Source organism: Mastacembelus armatus, chromosome 23, assembly GCF_900324485.2.
Source record: "Mastacembelus armatus chromosome 23, fMasArm1.2, whole genome shotgun sequence".
In the NCBI taxonomy this organism is placed as follows: Eukaryota; Metazoa; Chordata; class Actinopteri; order Synbranchiformes; family Mastacembelidae; genus Mastacembelus; species Mastacembelus armatus.
The window spans coordinates 9,457,316-9,477,091 of NC_046655.1; the positions used below are offsets into that span (position 1 = coordinate 9,457,316).

At 39.1% G+C, this 19,776-nt stretch overlaps 2 protein-coding genes across 5 annotated transcripts in view; both read right to left on the reverse strand.

The window, feature by feature from the left end:
- cacna2d4a (calcium channel, voltage-dependent, alpha 2/delta subunit 4a) overlaps nt 1–513 on the reverse strand; it is a 66,924-nt gene extending 66,411 nt beyond the window's left edge. Inside the window, exon 1 of the mRNA XM_026326406.1 lies at nt 426–513. Within this exon, the coding sequence (XP_026182191.1) occupies nt 426–502 (77 nt within the window). The 5' untranslated portion in view covers nt 503–513. The remainder of the gene's footprint in view (nt 1–425) is intronic.
- A 4,461-nt stretch (nt 514–4,974) lies between these two features.
- Nucleotides 4,975–15,934, reverse strand: dcp1b (decapping mRNA 1B). Of its 4 annotated transcripts, none has more exons than XM_026326409.1 (11): nt 15,546–15,934; nt 15,133–15,173; nt 14,725–14,852; nt 10,020–10,086; nt 9,407–9,707; nt 8,917–9,015; nt 8,246–8,752; nt 7,876–8,212; nt 7,494–7,723; nt 7,118–7,330; nt 4,975–6,915 (listed from the first exon to the last, which is right to left on the reverse strand). In XM_026326409.1, the coding sequence occupies exons 1-11, from the start codon at nt 15,702–15,704 to the stop codon at nt 6,835–6,837; spliced, it is 2,163 nt and encodes a 720-aa protein (XP_026182194.1). In that variant the 5' UTR covers nt 15,705–15,934; the 3' UTR covers nt 4,975–6,834. The 4 variants fall into 4 exon arrangements, with proteins under 4 accessions (XP_026182194.1, XP_026182193.1, XP_026182195.1 ...); XM_026326408.1 differs by having other exon boundaries at nt 8,243–8,752; XM_026326410.1 differs by having other exon boundaries at nt 7,876–7,930; nt 8,006–8,752.
- Between the last annotated feature and the right edge of the window lie 3,842 nt (nt 15,935–19,776).

Below are 19,776 nucleotides of genomic sequence, written 5' to 3' on the forward strand. Positions count from 1 at the left end.
ACATGTGGCTGAAAAAGCATGATGCTATATATAAACCTGCGAGGGTGTCCATGTGGAAATTATCTGGTATAGTTGGTGATGTGTAAATTGTATGTGTTATCTTTTCCTAAGCTTTGGTAAGCTAAATATATGTGAAAAGGGTGGGCATGTCAAGTTGGTCAAGTTATGAGTCTGGGAATGACTTATGAGCTAAAAAACATTTACAAATTTAAAAAAAAAAAATCCAATGTAATATTTCAACACCTGAAAATACACATCTCTAATAAAACATAGATCCAACCAAATACACATAATATTCTGTGTAGACTTATATTGATCTTTAAACTGTCAACCAAACTTGAGCCAACTAAAACAGTTCCTCCCTCTGGTTCAGTCCCAGGGCTTAAAAAGTCAGCGTGAGGGTTTTCCAGTGCAACTGTACTCACGTTTCTGGTGGTATCTTCATCTGGCCATTGACCGTCAGGCACAGCGAACTGAAGAGGATAATCCACATCAGCATCATCAGCCTCCCTCTGTGTGGTCCACTTCTGTCTAATTTACTAGCATTCCCGGCATTACCCAGACCCCAGCGGTTCATCCCTGCAGCTGCTGCGATCTGCATCAGTCCAGTGTTTGTTGCATGCTGGCTCCAAGAGAAACAGATGAAATTAGGACAGCGCAAAGGGCATTAGAAGTGCTCAGGTCACACAGAGAAGACAGAGTTCGAGGTGCAGTGGAGCAGCTGGTGTCTCTGCAAACAAACTGTAAAACGCATACATTAAGTTAAAAGACACTATGAAGCTCGGAGCTGAGGGGATCTGATGATAATTCTCTGTGGGTTCATCACTACTACCTTTCACTTATGCAACAAATATGTCATTATAAAAACATTGATTATAGCTGGATTATATTTGCATCACAATAACACCAACTCATATGAAGTTTTCCAAAAGGGAATACTAACACAAGAGAAAATCCAAAACTTGCATGTTTTGCCAACTTGCCTGATAAAGTAATTGTTACAAAAAAGTAAGGTCCAATCCAGTTTCGAGAAAGACATTGGTGTATAGCTCAAATCTCAGTGTCCAGAGACTTGAAAAGAGGCAGACTTTGCCACTGAGCAGAGGAAGGATCCATGACAGCAGGTAAAGAAAGCTCAAGTCAAGTCGGATGTCAAGTGTGACATCCGATAAACAAGAGTCATCCTAAAATAAATCACAGAATTAAGATTTCATGGCATTTGGCTTCCAAGAATCAGACCAAAGACTGAAACAATCCCATGGGCTGTCCAGCAACACAGGACGCTAATTTAAAAGAAACACAAGATGGAGCCTAAAGGTGCATTGTAGGAGGATTAAAATAGTCCAAGTTATTCCAATCAGAATATTACTCACTATGTCATGTAGTCAAAGCTTTAAAAACATTCCCTTGAGACATGTAGGTTTGGGAAGAATGCTCAAATGCTAAAATGTTTCTTACTGGTGATTTGATGTCAACTTAGCTGATTATCTGGGCATACAAGAGAGTCTAGAAAGCGACTGTCTCCGGTGTCAAAGTTCACTGCTGCACACCAGGAGTCACGGTGGAGTCTCGCCATATTCTTACACCTCCACCTCTACACCTTTTAATCCTATTTCTGCTCCTCCCATGATCCACTTCTCTCCTCCGTGCTCCCTCTCCTGGATCTACAGACTGCCAGGAAAAAAGAAGAGTGATGAAAGACTTGGAATGTCCTGGAAAACTTCTGTCTTCACCAGTTCAGTCCTCATGCATTGTGGTATTTCCAAGCCAGGACTAACACACTAACATATTCCTAAAAGGAATTCCGCCGTCTCTTCTGCTGACCTAACATCCTCATGGATCCAAAATTCTCCAGCACTGGGACACAAATACGCAAATGGGTGGAGAGTAAGACGGATGGAGTGATAGATGGAGGGATAGTGGGACTTCCTCTCTCTCCAGCGTATCCTGCTCTCCGGGACCAGTTTATACCATAATCCAGGCAGGATTAAACCCCTCCTCCCTCCATCTCTCCTTTTCTCTCCCCATCCTTTTCACTTTCTCTCTCTCTATCTCACAGACATGCACATTAACAAAATCAGTATCTATCTGTCCTGTCCTTATCTTTCTCTAATGTTCTTTAACCTGCTGTCTTCCTCATCCTCCTTTTCTCTCACTCTTTTGGTCCCTTTTTCATTGGGCTGTTTCTCACCTCATCTGTGCTCTTCTGCTTAAAATGTGTCTGCTTGAACTTGAACTTGAAGAAAATGGAAGTGTGAAGTATGAAAGTATCACTAGTAAGAATGAACTGAAGTAACCTTTCATGAGTGAGGGAGGGAGAATAAAAGAGAGAACAGGAAAAAGGAAAAGGATATGGGAACAAATGCATGGAGTCATAATTTGTGGAGGAATGAACAAATGACTGGCACAATCTTATAGTATAAACACACTGAGACACCTAGTGGACTCTCATTGCCACACACACACACACACACACACACACACACACACACACACACACAACCTATTACAAAGTATGTGTAAATGACTCAGTTTTAAGATTTACAAGTAAATATGAATCCACTGTTGATGAAACACGTGTTATGGGATTTCACTGTGCACATACAGAATTGACCTTTCTGATGATTATTGATCTAACTTTTTAAAGATATCCATACAATTCTGATAAGGAGCTTATGGTCATCTATGTTTTAGAGTTGTTGTAAAATTGTCTCACTAGTTTATCCATCCATCCAACCAGACTACAGACAATTTTACATGAAGTTTTAAATAAATAATCTTGTTTATGGCCTAGTCTAAATCTGCACAATACATAACCTAAATTAAATTTTGCAACTATACAAGAGCTATGATGGTGAAGTGACGTCTCAAGTTCAAATGGGCTTTCTGCTGCTGGGACCATTAAGCTGCATTTAGCTAAATACCAGGGACACACAGTCGGACATACACACAAACACACACTGGATGCACACAGCCATACAGTGTGAGGGAGCCGCACAGCTACGATAAACCAACGTGCCTTTGGATATTACCGGCATGCACATGCACGCTCATGCACATACACTCTAAAACATCTGCTTATGCTGTTATGGAAATGAAAATGCAGTAAAACAATGTGGCACACAGCAATAATACTACAGGGACTGTGCAAAGGGTTTAGAATAATAACATAAACAGTTAAGAGACAGACAGTGACAAACACACATTTCTGAGCCAGATCACAGATGATTAGGACAAGCCCTTCCTCCTTCACTATAATTACAACCAAGACGATAGTGAGTGTGTAATGAAGTATCTAGTAAGTTAGTTTTTCAGTGGAGTGCCATGTGTCCAATTAGTCAGTGGCTTTTTCTTTTTTCTCTTTTTTACTCTTCTGTTTTACAATTTGCTTTATCACTTTCCCATACACATCATCAACATAAAAAAACTACAACTATACTAAAAACTTCAGCACCAATGCAGCATAAGGAAAACTGTAAGCATACAGTGCCACTCACCTGTGCCCCTGCAGAGTTTAATTATGGTCCCAACTTGTTATGTTTTTTTCGCAGGGCTGTTCCACTTCTGAGCGATTGAGACTGAAAATAACGACATGAGAAATGATTCTTAAGATTCAGTTTGAATCAAGAACCACATGTGTACAGCAAAGATTAAAAGAAATTTAAAAAATGCAAAGATAGTATTACTCAGTAAACTGTTTCTTCTGATGTATCAGCTGTTGAGGAGTTTGATGCTCAGTCTTCGCTGAAGTTAAAGTGAAACCAGTCAATTCCTGCATCTCAGAATGCAGCGGCAACAGAAGCGTTCTGGGCTTTCTGCACAAACTGGAGAACCCGCCCCTCTGGGTATGAACACACACAGAATCACACACCAGAGGTCATTGATTAGTCTGAGCCAGGGCTAATAGTCAGCTCTTACTTTTAGCTCTATCAGCTAAAGCAACAGTCTGGAACCTCCTATTCTCACAGGAAAAAAATGCCCGTCATTCCATGAGAGGAATGACACGTAATAAACCTTTTTTTTTTTTTGTATATGTGACTTGACGTTAAACTTCCTTGAAGCTGCTTTGGACAAAAATGCCCAAAATAAGAATGTATGACAACTATGTTGGCTGGGGAGAGGAAGCAGGACGGAAGATAGACAGGGAGAGGAAGCACAAGTTTCCCAACAAAAAAGGGGCAGGAGACAGATTGGACTCTGATCACTTCACACTGTGTATCCTACCAGTGTTTCGGTCCCCAACTGTTATTACGGAGCTATTAAAAGTCCTGATGACAACACTAATTGGTACTAATGGACTGATGTAAGAAGCTGTCATTCACAGAAAGCAAAATACACACATGCACAGAGAAAGACTGTCACAGTATTCCTTTTCCCACAAGTATTATTTCTAGGCAAAAAACATGCTGTATACTGTAAACATCAGGTTGTCATGACTTTTATGCTTTGAAAGTGCCTCTCATCCATGTAAGCATTATAGCTGAGGTTTAAAAGAAAACACCTGAAAAAGAAAAAAAATAGTTTCATTTAATAGCTACTTTATGTGCTTGATGAGGATCATGCGGTTTAGTCAAAAGCTACACAAAAACTGCTAAAATGGAAGAACATGAACTCCCCTGTTCAGTCAAATTAATGCCATGATGTCAGCAGCTCTGCTTATCTGCGTGTACTGTCTGCTCAGTTAAGCAGAACAAACATGGTCTGATTTAATACTAGAAAAACTACTGTTGTATAAAGGTTATTGGACTTAATTGGGGAAAGTCTTTGAATAGTGCTGTGTGTGTAAAAACTGGTTGATTAATCACTGTTGACATTATGTTACAGTATTGATTGTGGCAAAAGGAGGCAATGAAGTGGCATTAAAGCATTAATGAGTGTAAAGTTAATGTGATTAGTGTTCCTTGAGATAGCGGCTTAAACAAGAACAATCATATCAGTCAGTCATATTGAAAAGAAAAAGACGGTAAACAATGAGACCGTTTGAGAATATTTAATATCCAATTAAAATATATTTCAGTTTCTGTAAGAAGAAAACATTCCAGACAAAAAAATAAATCTTGTGTAAAAAATTTTTCATTAACATTCCCATGTCTCAATTTTTTTTTTTTTTTTTAAATCGTGAATGACATCTTACAAATAAACTGTTATGTTGTAATTATATTTTAGCTGTAACATAACACGCTGGTTATTTGTGCTATGGGAACATCACATTTTGAGTATAAAATAGGAAAAATATTTTTTCTGAAATATGATTTTATTTTTTTTTTGCTGCTGTTTTTTTACCCTCTTATGCCTACTGTATAGACTGGTTGTTTATGACCACAAATTGCCCTGACAAAATTGGACATCTGTACAGACTGCAACTTCAGTGGCATATCGACTGAGAAACCATGTGATGACATTTTATACAGTACATGTAATGTAACAGTGTATTAGAAAACCCCATGTTGTACCATTTTCTATTATACTTGCACCAGGAATATGAACAGGCTTGTAAACTTATTGTAAGATTTATATAGCTTCTTTGTTGATTTTTTATTGCTTTGCAATTCTTCTAATCCAAACAAACATTTATTTAACAGGACTTACCTTCGATAATAAAGCATCTGCTCAATAACCTTATTCATTTTATTATAGCTAAACTAGTAAGCCAGGTTATTTGGCAGGGAGAACCTTCAGGAACTGTAAACGCTAAATCATTGCATCTAAAGTGACAAAATAATTTAGGGATATTGGAAATAGGGAATGGTAATAAATTAAAACCAAAATCCTGATTAGAATGTCTAACCTTTAACTTGTCCAATCACATAACTGACAATCTGCTACTAAGTAAAAACACAGGTACACCTCTGAAAAAGCTCTCTGTGAGGTAGTGCAGGTTGACAATTGCCTCTAATTTCCTTGTTTCTTCAAGTTGTATGGCTACCATGATACTTTGAATTCATCAAAAGGAGGAATAAGACTAAGATACACTAGTGAAGATACAAAGTGCTGTGAAAGAACCTGGGCAAACATACTTCATGTGTCCTGAAAAGCTGAGATACAAATGTTCAAATATTTAATAAATGTGAATGTGGCTAATGGCAGGCTAACTAATTATTTGGCAACAACATTGGCTTTACACAGTAAACTACGATAACAATGCAGAAATCACAGCCAGTGATCACTGAAGAAAACTTTAAAATGTAATATTGGCAAAGTATCATTTCAATAATTTTAAAAGCATTTGGATAATAAAATACGCCTAAAATTTCTTCAGAAAAATAACTAATAACAACTGAAAAGCATTGTAAATTCAGATATCAACAAAATCAACATTTAAACATATTTTTTCAAATGTACAGAAAAAATTGTTAACATGTATGACATGTTTTTCCATTTCTTCATTTCTTAGACATGGTTGTTAAAGCCCAAAAGGCCGCCTGGTGTTAGATGCCTGTGATGGAGTAAAAACTAGATTACAAGACAAAATAAAACAAGAAAATTCTGCTACACTTGTTGAAAACAAAATAGAGGGCTAATCCTAAATACTCTTGATAAAACAGTAAGGTTGCAGCATATTTTTTTCTTCACTGAGACTGAATCAAAGTATCAGCTACATTTCTCTTCAACTACAGGTGCAGTCAAGACTGAATGCCACATTTGTGCCAAAAATGAGAGAATCCCTTCTTTCAGAGGAACCACAAGGTGGAAGAGTTGTGTTTCCTGATATGGAAACAGATGTATTTACATTTTCAAATAAAGAGACCTGGTTTAAAGTGAAGATAGTTGGGTTGACTGGACAGAGAGATATTGGAGAGGAGATACAGTGCTCTGAACAGGGTGTAAAGGGTGTTAATACTCGCTGCTGCTGGTGTCGCTAGCAAAGCGGCTGACGTAAGCTTCATAGATGTTGTCCAGGAATGAGTTGTCAGTCTGAAATGCACAAGCAAGGACCATTATACTCCCTGTTTATGTGCATGCACATGTTATTTGCACATATAATCTGCCTCTCTCAGGCTGTCAAGCTTGAATTCAAAGCCTATAAAATAACTAAACCAATGCAAATGTGGAATGTAATGTAAGCAATAACATACAATGCGTCAAAGTCAGATAATTCTAGCAATAGCCATCTTACCTGGATCAAATGTAGCAGTGTGGCTTGGAACTGGCTTTTGGACAAAACTTTGAGCTTGTCCTGCAGCAAGGGTCTGGACATGTTTGAGGGGCCAGGGATGCTGTCCTGGGCAACAACTGACCACCCACTGCTAGACTTTGTGTGAGTGAACACACTGGGAGAGAGGAGAAGGGTAGGGGCCACGGTGGCTGGTATTCGCTGGGGGGAGATGACCTGTTCAGACAGGAACTGTTATTAGTTTGTTTGCAGTTTTTATGGTATGTAATTACTGCAAATGACATGCAGACTGTTGCCGATATGATTAAAATTATTACTGACAATATATTTGTCATTCAATGTGTACTTATGACAGAACACAAACAACAATTGTACTGACCTGAAATTGCAGTGCAGCCTTTTGACCTGCAGCACCTGGAGTCTGGTTTGGGACTGGTCCTACAAGTGAGCCTGCATTTTGATTTTGAGTGGACCCCACAAATCGAGGTGCCAGTCCTGGACACAGTTGAGGGGGGTCATGCAAAGCCAGATTTTGCTCTTGCTGAACCAGCTGGAGCTTTTGGAGGAGCTCATGAGGAGACACCACACCTGGCATGTGGGAAGGTAGACCTGGCAGAAGAAAATGAGAGAGTGAATTGATGCAGTTATTTCAACACTGGCAGACCAAGCATTTTGGAGGCATTTTAGAGTTTTCATAGAGAAACAAAATACATATAGACAGTGAATTTGTGAAGGCTGAGTATTTGTGAAGGATGTCCCACCTGATCCCTGTGCAGTCAAAGCAGACTGGCTGTTGTGCTGGGCTTCTGGTTGAGTCTTAGAGAAGTTGAAAAACAGCTGCTGGCTTTGTTGTACTTGAAGGTGGGAACATGACAGAGAATCAACACTTACGGGCTGGGAAGAGAGACAGGGTTCCGGCTGCAGATGAAGAGGGTTAGAGCAAGGAGGAGCAGCAGAGGAGATAGGGGCAGAGGTGAGAGGAGGTGGCTGTGTTTGGAAAAGTCTCTTGATTGGGTCAGATTGAGGCTGTTGCTGTTGTTGCTGATGGTGATGATGATGATGGTGGTGGTGGCGGTGGTGCTGCTGCTGCTGCTGCTGCTGCTGCTGCTGCTGCTGCTGCTGCTGCTGCTGCTGCTGCTGCTGCTGCTGCTGCTGCTGCTGCTGCTGCTGCTGCTGCTGATGGTGATGGTAAAGGTGGTGATGCTCCAGTGGCATACCATTATCACACAGCCTGTTCTCAGGGGACTCGGATACAGTTTGAAGCACTCCACTGACCCCTCTCTGTCCCTGCATGAGCTTCTGGATGGCTGGGCAGTGATGTTGCTGGTTCTGCTGTGGATGAGCAGTGATAGGACTCTGAAGCAAGCCTGTGACACCAGGTCCACCAGCCCTGATTTCTGCATCTGAACATCCGGCCAGGGTGACATTTCCTCCTTTGGATGTCACACTTTCACCAGAATTCACTGTATCATCATAGGTCAGTGTGCGGGCTACAGGTGGGCGAGCAGCTTTTCCTGCTGATGACCCGATCCCAGCCACAGGAGAGATGGGGTCAGGTTTAGATGAGTGGTGATGTTGAAGTTGAGCACCAAAGAGAGTGGCCAGAGACAGAGACTTGGGTTCAGCACCTTCACTGTCCTAGTGGAGACAAACACAGAGTAGACAAGCAGTTGGCTTGAGAAGAAAATTGTCTTATACACTACAAATTTTATTTTTGATAGGCTGCACAAAAATATGAACGCATGAAGGAAGAACAATGTACTAATACATAACTGAATGTCAATAGGATTTGGATGTTTCACCTGAGTGTTCGGTTTAACGGGTATTGGTTTAATCAGGTTGGGGTTTCCATACAGAACACTGCTCCCACCAATCTCCTTTGGCTCTGAAGTAGACTTCTCCTGAACCACACAGTGAGAGAGGACAAAACAAAGAAATGTGAAATAATGGAAATGAGATAGAAAAGGCAATACAAGATCAGAGACAGGCAGAGAAACAATTATGTACTACTATATGTTAGTTAAAAAGATCTTAAATGGTTCGGCACATACTGGGTCATTTTTTTCCGAACACAAAATTCTTTTATGACATCTACAAATTTAAGTTTTAATGTTATAACCAATGCTATTCTTATCTTTATTTGATTCTGTTGAAGTACTATTGATATATGTCTTTTTATTCTTTAAATCTTCTATTAATTCTTTCTGTCTCTATGTTTCAGGTAAAATGCTTTGAACTGCTTTGTTACTGAAAGGTGTAAATAAAAGGTACAAACAAACTTGTTTTGCTTACCTTGTCATACTCTGTGCGTGCTTTGGTCAACATCTGGATGATATCTACTCCCTTGCCTTCACTCTCACCTCCTCCCACTACTACTCCACCACCTCCACTTCGGGTTCCACTTCCAATTCCACTTCCAGTTCCGGTTCTGGTTCCGGTTCCACTTCCTCCTACTCCTCCTACTCCTCCTACTCCTCCTACTCCTCCTACTCCTCCTACTCCTCCTACTCCTCCTACTCCTCCTACTCCTCCTCGTCCTGGGGACAACCAGCCAGCCTGAGACTGAGCCAGGACCTGCTCCTGCTGGGTCAGACTGCACACACAAATATCCAAATTTCTTCAAAAATCTGTGATAACTCTAGTGACAAGGACAAACTAAAATACATTTCAGAATAAGACTACTTCTTAATCATTACACCTATAATGTGTTTAGCCAAAGTAAAAGAAACTGATATTTACTTAATTAAAAACACTGGTAGTTGTTGGTCGAAACCTTTAAAGCTGTCTCTAAGCATCAAACTCAGAGACATTTATATACACAGATTAGTTTGTACTTTAAAAACTAAGATATGCTTTATTTTTTCAGGGTTGCATATATATTAGCTTATTGTATATAAGCACTCACATCTTCATCCTTTGTGCAATGCGTTGACAGTCCTCTTTATCATAGAACCAGATTCCATGGATAATCACTGGAGAGGGACAGTAGAGAGGGACAGAGAGCAAGAAATTTTGAGCATGTAAAATTATATAAATATGTAATAAATTGTCATGATTTGCAGTAAAGACCCAGTCAATGCTAAAAATCAAGTTAGATGTACCAGCAGACAACAAAATTAATTTACTGACCTGCCATATCCTTACAATCAAATGAATGCAGAGACATGCTGTAAGACAATTCTGCCATTATGACATCAGCGCAGGCTCAACAGTCATGTAAACCATTTATTATTAGCACTGGTGGGTCTAAACACAGGGTTTACAATTTCCCATCCAGTCCAATGGGAACAGAAGCCAGCAGTACCATTATACAATAAAACATGGTCCCCAGGAGTCTCCTGAACTGTATAAACATGGTCAACAAGGCAGGAAAAAGGCAACAATAACACACATTTCTCACAGGATTACACAGCAGTAAGTAATCAGGCTGCTTTATACCGCCCAGCAACAAAATGTAGAGGAAGGAAATTTAAAAAAAAAAAAAAAAAAAATTAAATAAAAAAACAGATCACCCTGTCCTAAAATTTCTTTCATCTAAACATTATTTATTTTCCAAAATTGTTCAAAACTAGTGCAAATGACAATAAAACAATACTTCCTTTTGATATCCTATTATGATAAACATAACTTTGTTTTCTCCTTAAGACAGCAGGACAACATCTAAAAACCACCTGAAGAAAAGATGCTAGCAATTGCAAAAAAGAAAAGAGGCAAAGTGTTACAAGAAAAGATGAACGCTTATTAATGAACTGGAGAGAAGATTTAAAGTGAGGCAGAAAAGAGGAGAGAGAGAGACAAGAGACAGCACCATGTGGCGGAGAGAATAACCACTGTAGTCCCATCAAACAAACACACGCCCACAGACAAAACACAAAAATATACACATGTACAAATGAGGTAGGGCAAGTCACCGAGGTCAGTATGGATGAGTGGAACAGTTAGAGAGGGAGAGGCAGACAAACATACGTACCCACATTCAAGCAGAGGGCTCAGTTGAGCCTGGGAAAATCAGCCCGTACCAAATAAGTAACTGCAGTGGGAGAGTGTCTAGTGGAGCCAGAGCCACTTAGTGCTCACTGGGGATGACTGTTTGAGGCATAGAGTCAAAGTAAGAGAGCTGGAAAATTGAGAAAAGATGGATATGAAATAGAAAGAAGTGAAGTGTGTTACATTGGAGATTATCAAGAAGTCCATCAACAGCAAACTATCTAGTTCACAGAGCTCTTTAGCTGCCAGTCAATGAAAAGTGAACTGATGGAACTGAACTGAACTGATTTCCACACAGCTGGAAAAGAAACCTTGATACAAGACTCTCTGTCACCGACAAGTATGTTATGCCTCCTCACCTTGCAGGCAGAAAGACCGAAGATGAAAATGAAGACACAAAAAAGACTCAGGAGGTGTGTCTAACAGATTATCACACGTTTACATTCTATCCTGCCAAAAGTCTCACTCTCAACAAGAAAGAAAACTTCCAGAGAAAGAGGAGGAGAGAGAGAGTGAGAATCGCAGAGGGGGAGGAGGACTACAGCAAGTAGCACTAACAAGGTTAAACATTCAGAGCAGCTATTATGCAGACAAATAAGTTGTCCGGTCAACAGCAAGAGTGACTGAAGCAGTGAAGAAGAAATAGAGACGATTTGTATTTTATTGGTCAAGAAGAGATCCTAAAAAAGTTAACTGTACTGCAAAATCTGCGGCAAACATCACATGGGTATATAACTTCAGCACAAGGAAGACGAAAGTTTGAAACTACTACAATGAGAGGTCACTAACAGAGAAATGTCCATGCTGAATATGACACCATCCTTTTACAGTCTGAACGAGGAGGGTTGGAAACTTCGGCACTAATCACGCTGCTGAAGACTATAAGAAATCGGGGACTTAAGCAGTGTGGTCTTTTCAAATCCTCTGTCACTGCGACAAAATAGTCAAGCAGCGAGCACTGGCACATGTGTGCTGTTTGCTGTAGAGCTACAGGGACTCTCTGACTGGACTCCAGTGGGACATAGATACATCAAAACACAGTTTTGATCTTAGCAGGGCTTTTGTTTGAGAAGCAACACTCCAACCCTTGATTGAGGAAGACCGTTTTAGCTACATCTGATTTATCATACTTTTTGACTTACACATCAACATCAAAGTTTACAGGAGACTTGACAATACAGTAACTGTGCTTGGCTATAACCCAAACTGCACTGCTGGGAATACTCAACCAATACCATGTATACATGCTTGGAATAATTGCTAAAGCATCATTTTCTTTGTTTGAATGAATGGAATTCCTTGGATCATTGGAAAGGACTAAATATTTAGATTAGCATTTACCAAAGCACTGATCTAAAATATCACTACTATGCAGGTATGTTTGAAATGCACGGACTGAAATCTTCTGCCGCTATAGCCCAACTCTGAGGAGACATTGCTGTAACTGCTGTGGGAGCTGTATGTGCACTATCTGATCTGACTAACAGGCCGTCGCAGACTACTAGCTATGATAGTAGCGCACCATCACAACATCCTGACGAACTACTGAAGAAGAAAAATCTCATTCAAAAAACTATTTCAGCACCTTTACTGAAACTTTCACCTGATAAGGAATTATTGGAGCTGAAGTTAAAAGGCAAAATCTAAGCACCTTTACATTTTCGAGAGGCTCAAAACTGTGAGACTAGTGAGAGAACACTGGAACCATGCTGAGAGGCCTGTTTCAGAGGAAACCTAAACATGAAAGACTGGAGGAAGAACCTGAGGTCAGATTTAAAGGCTTGCTGGTGTCAGAGAAAGATCTGGGATACACATTTGTCCGACCCGGAGGTAAGACCACCCATTTACCTGATAAACAGAACATCAGTGACATACTAAAAAGAGTAAGAGAGGTATCCACATCAGGTCTATGTGACCTGTGGGCTTGTAGGTGCATACAGGTAGGAATGAAAAAAGCATCCTCTCTTTTCCTGTGCAATAGAATACACTCTAGGAATGAGGTTCCACTCCAGCTAAATTTCTCTTCCCTCAATCTTGCCCTGTTCTGTGGTATATCTGTACAGTTTATTTTTAGTCTGGAGTACCACTTTGTGCCAAATACCATTCCAGGAAGTTACAGCAGCACTGAGAGTTACATGTTTGTCTAATGATAAGATTCCATGACCCCTCCACACAGAGGTCACAACACAGCGGGACTGGCAGCATTACCAACAGCCTGTGGGCTAATGTATTGGCTGGTCATTCAGTTTTCTGGAGAAATCCCAGTGTTAAAATGCTAAGCACACATTAGTTTATACCTGCTGTACTTGGGAGCCTTGACATTTTAATGACTTAGAGCATCTGATATGCTTTTTCTGTGCTATTATGTGCATATGTGATTTATTAGGTATATCTGGCTCAACGTTGTCACATGTCTGCATGCTAAAAAAAATACTTTAAGGTCCAACAATCACATCAGCTATAGTGATACAAATCTGCCTGATTGCAACCACACTGGATCTCTCCTTTTTTGGGTGTTTGATTATCTGTCCTCATTCAGTGCAATCAGCTAGAGACGCTGACCATTATGTACCCAACAACTCTTTAGCTGGCATAATACAAGCCAATGTTTTATTTTTATCAGAGACATTAGTCATCAACTCAGCTGTAATTACTGGTTTTACGTCTTTTAAAATTTATTTCCTTCCCGGGAAAAGTGAGTGGTTGTTCACTCACAATTCATTTCCCATTACTGATGCACTGACCACATCTGGACACCAGTACTGTGAGAGATCATTATTAATGTGAATACCTGGTAAAAAAGGTGTAAGAATGTTTATGCCATAGTCAATACTTCACTGAACCTTCAGGATGTTTAATAATGGTCATGTTGTACAAGTGTCATTCAGACTAATGAAGCACTAGAGAAAGAGCATCAGAGCAGGTGTAAGGAATTCACTGGTGTCTAAACACAGCATTCCACCTGCCTCTCACTGAGCCTGATGAAGAATGTGTGACCACGACAGAGAGGGAGGGAGATCTGTGTGTGTGTGTGTGTGTGTCAGCTATTCCTGACTGAGTGTGTGTGTATACGTGTTTAGATTATCTGTGACTGTTGTGGTTTATCTAATCTCTGTTGGCTGGTTTTGTAGTGCTGTCAGACTCTTGTCCCACAGCCACACTGCAACACATTTGTGTGTATATGTGTGCAGAAGCTAGATGTAGGTTTATAAGGAAGTCTGGCTGATAGAATTTACTAGAATACCTTTACTCCTTATATGGAACTACTGGTTCCCTCTGAAATGACTTGCATGCTGCACACTTTGGCTACTCTATCCAGTCATCCATTTTGATTTTAACCTATCTTCTTTCCTGTCTTTCCATCTTCCACTAAGTCTGTCTCACTGACTGACTCTGCTTGTAAAGGGGATTAAATTGTGATTTGCATATCACACTAAAAGAAATGGCAAGGAGTATAAAACTGGACCATAGATGCCTATACTGTATTGATGTATATGTATATAGATATAAGGTAATATATATGTAATACTGTATTAATGTTGAGAAGTAAATGTGTCAAGACAAAAACCCTCAGGCAGACATAAGGAAAGTGTCTGTGTATGCATCTAAGTCTTTTTCCTTACATCGTGCATTGCGGTACAATAGGAAGGGGTCCTGGAGTTGGAAATCCAGGTCTTTGGTGATTGGCTCTGTAAGGTTCTCCATGTTGAGCCTGTTCATGATGGTAAAGCCATGCCTAGGAGATGCTAGCCTGAAATATACAGAGGAGACAACATGGACAACATGAATAGAAGTTTTGCATGATTATTTCATTAAACTACAAACAAAGTCACATGAGCTACTGTTTATTATAGTGATGTATTACCATAATAATTATAAACTTAGGCTAAAAGCAGGCTACCAACTATGACAGACAATGTAAATACCAATTCTGACTTCGAGGTCACAGCTTATATTTCCCAAAATTAATTTAAAAAAAAAAAAAAGGATGTCACATTCTGTATCACAAACTATAGCAGTATCTTTATTACCTTGTGTAAATGAAAAGGGTGCCTTCCACTTCTGTCTTCTCCTGAAAAACATTCAACCAAAGTGAGACAGCAGGAAACATAAAGCACGTCTTAATTTGTTTCTATCTGTGTTACTGCACTTTCATGTGAACATTTATAACAACCTTCTGAGAAACTTATGTTTTAAGACGAGAGGACAAACATATACGATACAGTTTTGTGCAACATGACATTAAACAAATGAATAATTAGACGTTTCCATTTTATAAGACATAAATACCTCGTTTAAACCCTACAGAACCACAGCTGTTATTTAAAACTCATTGCTATAACTTGTGTAAGTTAAACCTGCGACACTGGCAAAGCGCGCCGACCAGGGGAGGAGACGAAGCTAAGCTAAGTTAGCATGTGTCCTCCCTAAAGTTCAGGCTTACCCATTCGTTTGCCCTGTTGTTGTAGGTATAGAGGGCTACTTGGCTTGCAACGTCCACAATAGTATTGATGTACGGGTCTTGTCGTTGCAGAGCAGCTAGACTTATGTCCAGTCCTTTAGCGGCGAGGCAGCTGCTGCTACCTGAAGAAGTCGCTGTCATTGTTCCCTATGGAGAGGTTAGCCTGCTACCTAGCTTCGACGGCTAATGAGACACGGAAAGAAGAAAATAAAAGCAAAACCAGCGAGAAGGAAATCAAGGCAAATACAGCAGGACCTGCATAAGAGGTTGTTTTACAAATTAAGACGTATAAGTTTAAAAATGTCTAGACTTATTGAGCTCTAGCTACCATAAGTGAGTTTGTTAACGGCCATGTTTAGTAAACAATCAGACATGAGTAGTTGCGCAGCAGGCTCGAAGATTTCAGTCGTATCAACCAACTTGGAAAAATCGATGAGGGCTTGTGGGTAAGCTGAATCGACTTTCATTATTAATATTAATATTATTATTATAATTGTTATTTTTATCATCTAATTATAATGCCAGGATGATCGTGCCTGTATAAAATGAAGTAAATTAGATTGGGTTAGTTATTAAATTAAGATTTAAATAATTTAATTGCCATTGGATTGGTGAATGAATATGTTTTATTTCTGTATTAGTTTCATATTTACACATGTTAATAGGATAAAATCCTAAGTATGTCTGGTATATATACTTAGAAACACTGTAAGCGCCTACAACACAATAGCATATTTTGTTGAGTATTTTACTGTACATACAGGGATCTAATGGCATTGTAAGAAAAGAAAGCTATCATCTTGGATTCTATTTTAACTTTATGTCCTGTCACGTCTCCTCATATAAGTAAGCAGCTGGCATCTCTCGTTTTTCTTTTATCTCTGTATATGTCTGACTGCTAGGCAACATAAATACTGAAAATGACTGTCTCCCAATCCACAGTTTCTTTTCCCATCAAATGCACTAGGGGGCATTAAAGGGATAGATAACATAAAATCATCTCTTATGCTGGTGTTGAAAGCCAACCAAGCCTATGATAGAGCACTTACACCACAGGACACACAGTAGAAACAAATTCTGTTAATTCAGAGAGGTCTGTTCTGTTGCAAAGAACTGTTGCACTTTTGTATCGTTATGAATAGACACCTATAAACCTATGTTTATTCAGATGCAGTAATATATATTAGACAGACTATATAATGTGCCAGCTCAGGTTTATAAATTAGAACTGTCCTTCCTGTTAGGAAAAAATAACACTCAAGGACAGAACAGTAACTGAAACAAGAAGAGGACTTTATTGAAATCCATATCAGCCATACCCATATCACACAATATCAGTAGGATCACCTAACAATCAATTTCTATATTCATGTGTGTGTATCTTGTTCTGATGCCAGGGTACCTTCACAGGACACAGCCATGTTTTCAGGTGGATATACACAAGCTTCTTAATGCTACACATCTTTGACAGTAGATTAGTTCTTGTAGTCAGTTACACTCATAATCACTGATAAAGAGTTTAAGAGTTGTGACAGAGTTTAATCAGCACTAAATAAAAACATCTGTTTTAAAGTCTTTAAATTGGAAGTGCCACTATGCTGCTGCAGTCCAAAATCTTTCTCATATGAATGAAGCATTTCCAGGTCAGGCTATGACACACCTGCCGCTTCATTAACATGAAATAGCCACTTTGTCATTCTGCATTGATACACTCATTTGGCAGTTAATTAAGTACATCTAGTTAATACACATGAGGTCTAAGTCCTAAAATAAATCAATATCCATAAAAGTGATAATGTTCAGTTTTTGGTTAAACTGTTTTGAGGTATGAATTCTGTATGATCATTTTAGCAGTTATAGCTACTAATAAACCGACAACAGAGTATATGTTTATTTGCCTGGGTGGTAGCTATCTGTTTGTCAGGCACTGTGTGTTTGACAATGATGAGGTTAATGGGTTATCCATCAGCAGGTCAATACTGTCAATAACCATTCAGACTAGACTGAGTACTTGACTCTCATTGGTGGGAACAGGCCAAAAGATGCTGATTATTGGCTCACAGGCAGGAAGGGTAATGGGATGTAGCCAGGTGGCTTGTTGAAATTTAACAAGGGGAGGATAGGACTTGTTCTATTACCACACAAGAAAAAAATCCTAGTCTCCACCTTTTCCTCCTTAGAGACCAGTAGCTATATTCATTTGCCCTTATGTTAAAATATCATTAGGGGCTGCATGGGTGGGGGTGGGGGTTGTTTCATGTACTGGTGGAACAGTGAAATATGACCTAGGAAGTCAAGTCACTGCACTTCCCCCGTGCACTTACAGCAGTAGTGTTGGACTAATGGACTCAGAACAATAGACAAGATGTGGATTTTCTTCACAAGATATTTTACATAACTATACCAAAAAAAATTATTTTTAAAATACAAAATGATGTACAGTACATAAATCATTTTCTGGCACTGTTATTGGATTAAGTATATTATATAAATTAAAAAGCTCATAGAAGACAAGGAACAACTTTGTAAAAGCAGGATTTATATATGTATTGATTTAAATATAGAATGAGTCCACCGCAGTTTCATAATAATATTAACAGTATGAATTTTATGTTCAGTATGAAATTACATTAAATTAATCTAACCACCAAATATCTCATTATTCAGCTGAATAAAGGATCTCCACTGTCATGAGGGGATTCCCCTTTGACTGACGATAAGATTCTTGGTTTCCCACATGGGATACCAGCAGTTGAATGTTTGTCTGTACAGAGATTCCCAGAGACCAGCTCACTCACACACATACAAAAGGGTCAGGAACTACAAATATAGAACAGTCATAAATAGAATTGATATTCCATGGGCAGCCTGGATTACTGAAAACTTTTGTGGTTGTGTGTCTGTTTGTACATCCCCTGGGCACAAATGTCTGTTCCCACGACCTGCCCTCTATCTGTTTCTTCCTTTTCTTAATCCTTCCTTCCGTCTATGCTTCCCTTCACTGGCCAGTGGAGTCAAACAGAGACTAGTCTGGCAGGAAAGTCAAGGGGAGACTCAGACCGCCATCATACCACTCACTGTCCATCTGTACTTCTACTACCACAGGCCTGATCAGTCAATCATCTGCAATGGTGGAAAGACTCTAAGTAGGTCTAGTGTACTTAAACAACTTTGAATTATCCACTTTCTTCTACATTTCACTGGAAAATTTTGCTTCACTGTGTTTACCTGTCTTATCAGATTCTCATTTTTACATAATAATACCTGCTGGACATCCTAAGTGGTCAAATTATGCATTATTTAACAGAAAAGAGTACGATATATATTACAGTATATAAACTTTAACTGTAAAATGCTACAGAAGCATTATTGCATCAGCATTAAACTAGAATAATACATTATATAACAATATGCCACCTATAGATAAGATATATAAGAGCAACTTTCTATGATTTTTCATTGCTAAAATGCTACTTGTTTCAATCTGTTAACTATGTGCAGCATGCATGTGAAAAATGTTTCCATTCATTCACCAGCTCAAGCAAATGACAATCATTACTTTCCCTCCAAAAATACAGTATATTCATTTAACATCTGCATTACAAAACACTATATATTGTTCCAAAATAGACAATTCATCATTATTCACCTGTCAAATGTCATCAATAGACTCATTTGTCAGTTGCCTCCCTGTCTTTACTATGTCTACAGTGACACATGTAGACAAAAAGCTTTATTCTATTACAGGATGGTGGGTGGTGGTTTGACGCTATGGCACTGAACAAATGAATACAGGCTGGGTTGAGTCATCAGATTCACCTCCTGATTATATCCTGCAGTGAGATCGACATGAATCCTTTGCATTGTAAAGTTCGTATTCAGTGTCAAAGACAATTACATGGGATGGCCAGTACTATAATTAGAATCTGGAACTGCAGCTCATAACATTCAGTACAGTCTAATGTTTCATTGAACCAGATTATTCTGTTTTGTGATGCTCTGCCCTACCTTTGATGCATACATCTTTCATTTGGAAATCATCCTTTAATATCAAATATTACAACAGAATTTGTGTTTCGTGAGCATATCCATAAAAAGTCATGAAATGCTTTTCAAAATAAGGTCATGATCCTTCTGAAAACTGAGTAGATAAAAAAAAAATCGTACTTTTTTATCTTTCATCGAACTGGCATGTTATTTGTGCAAGCACGCC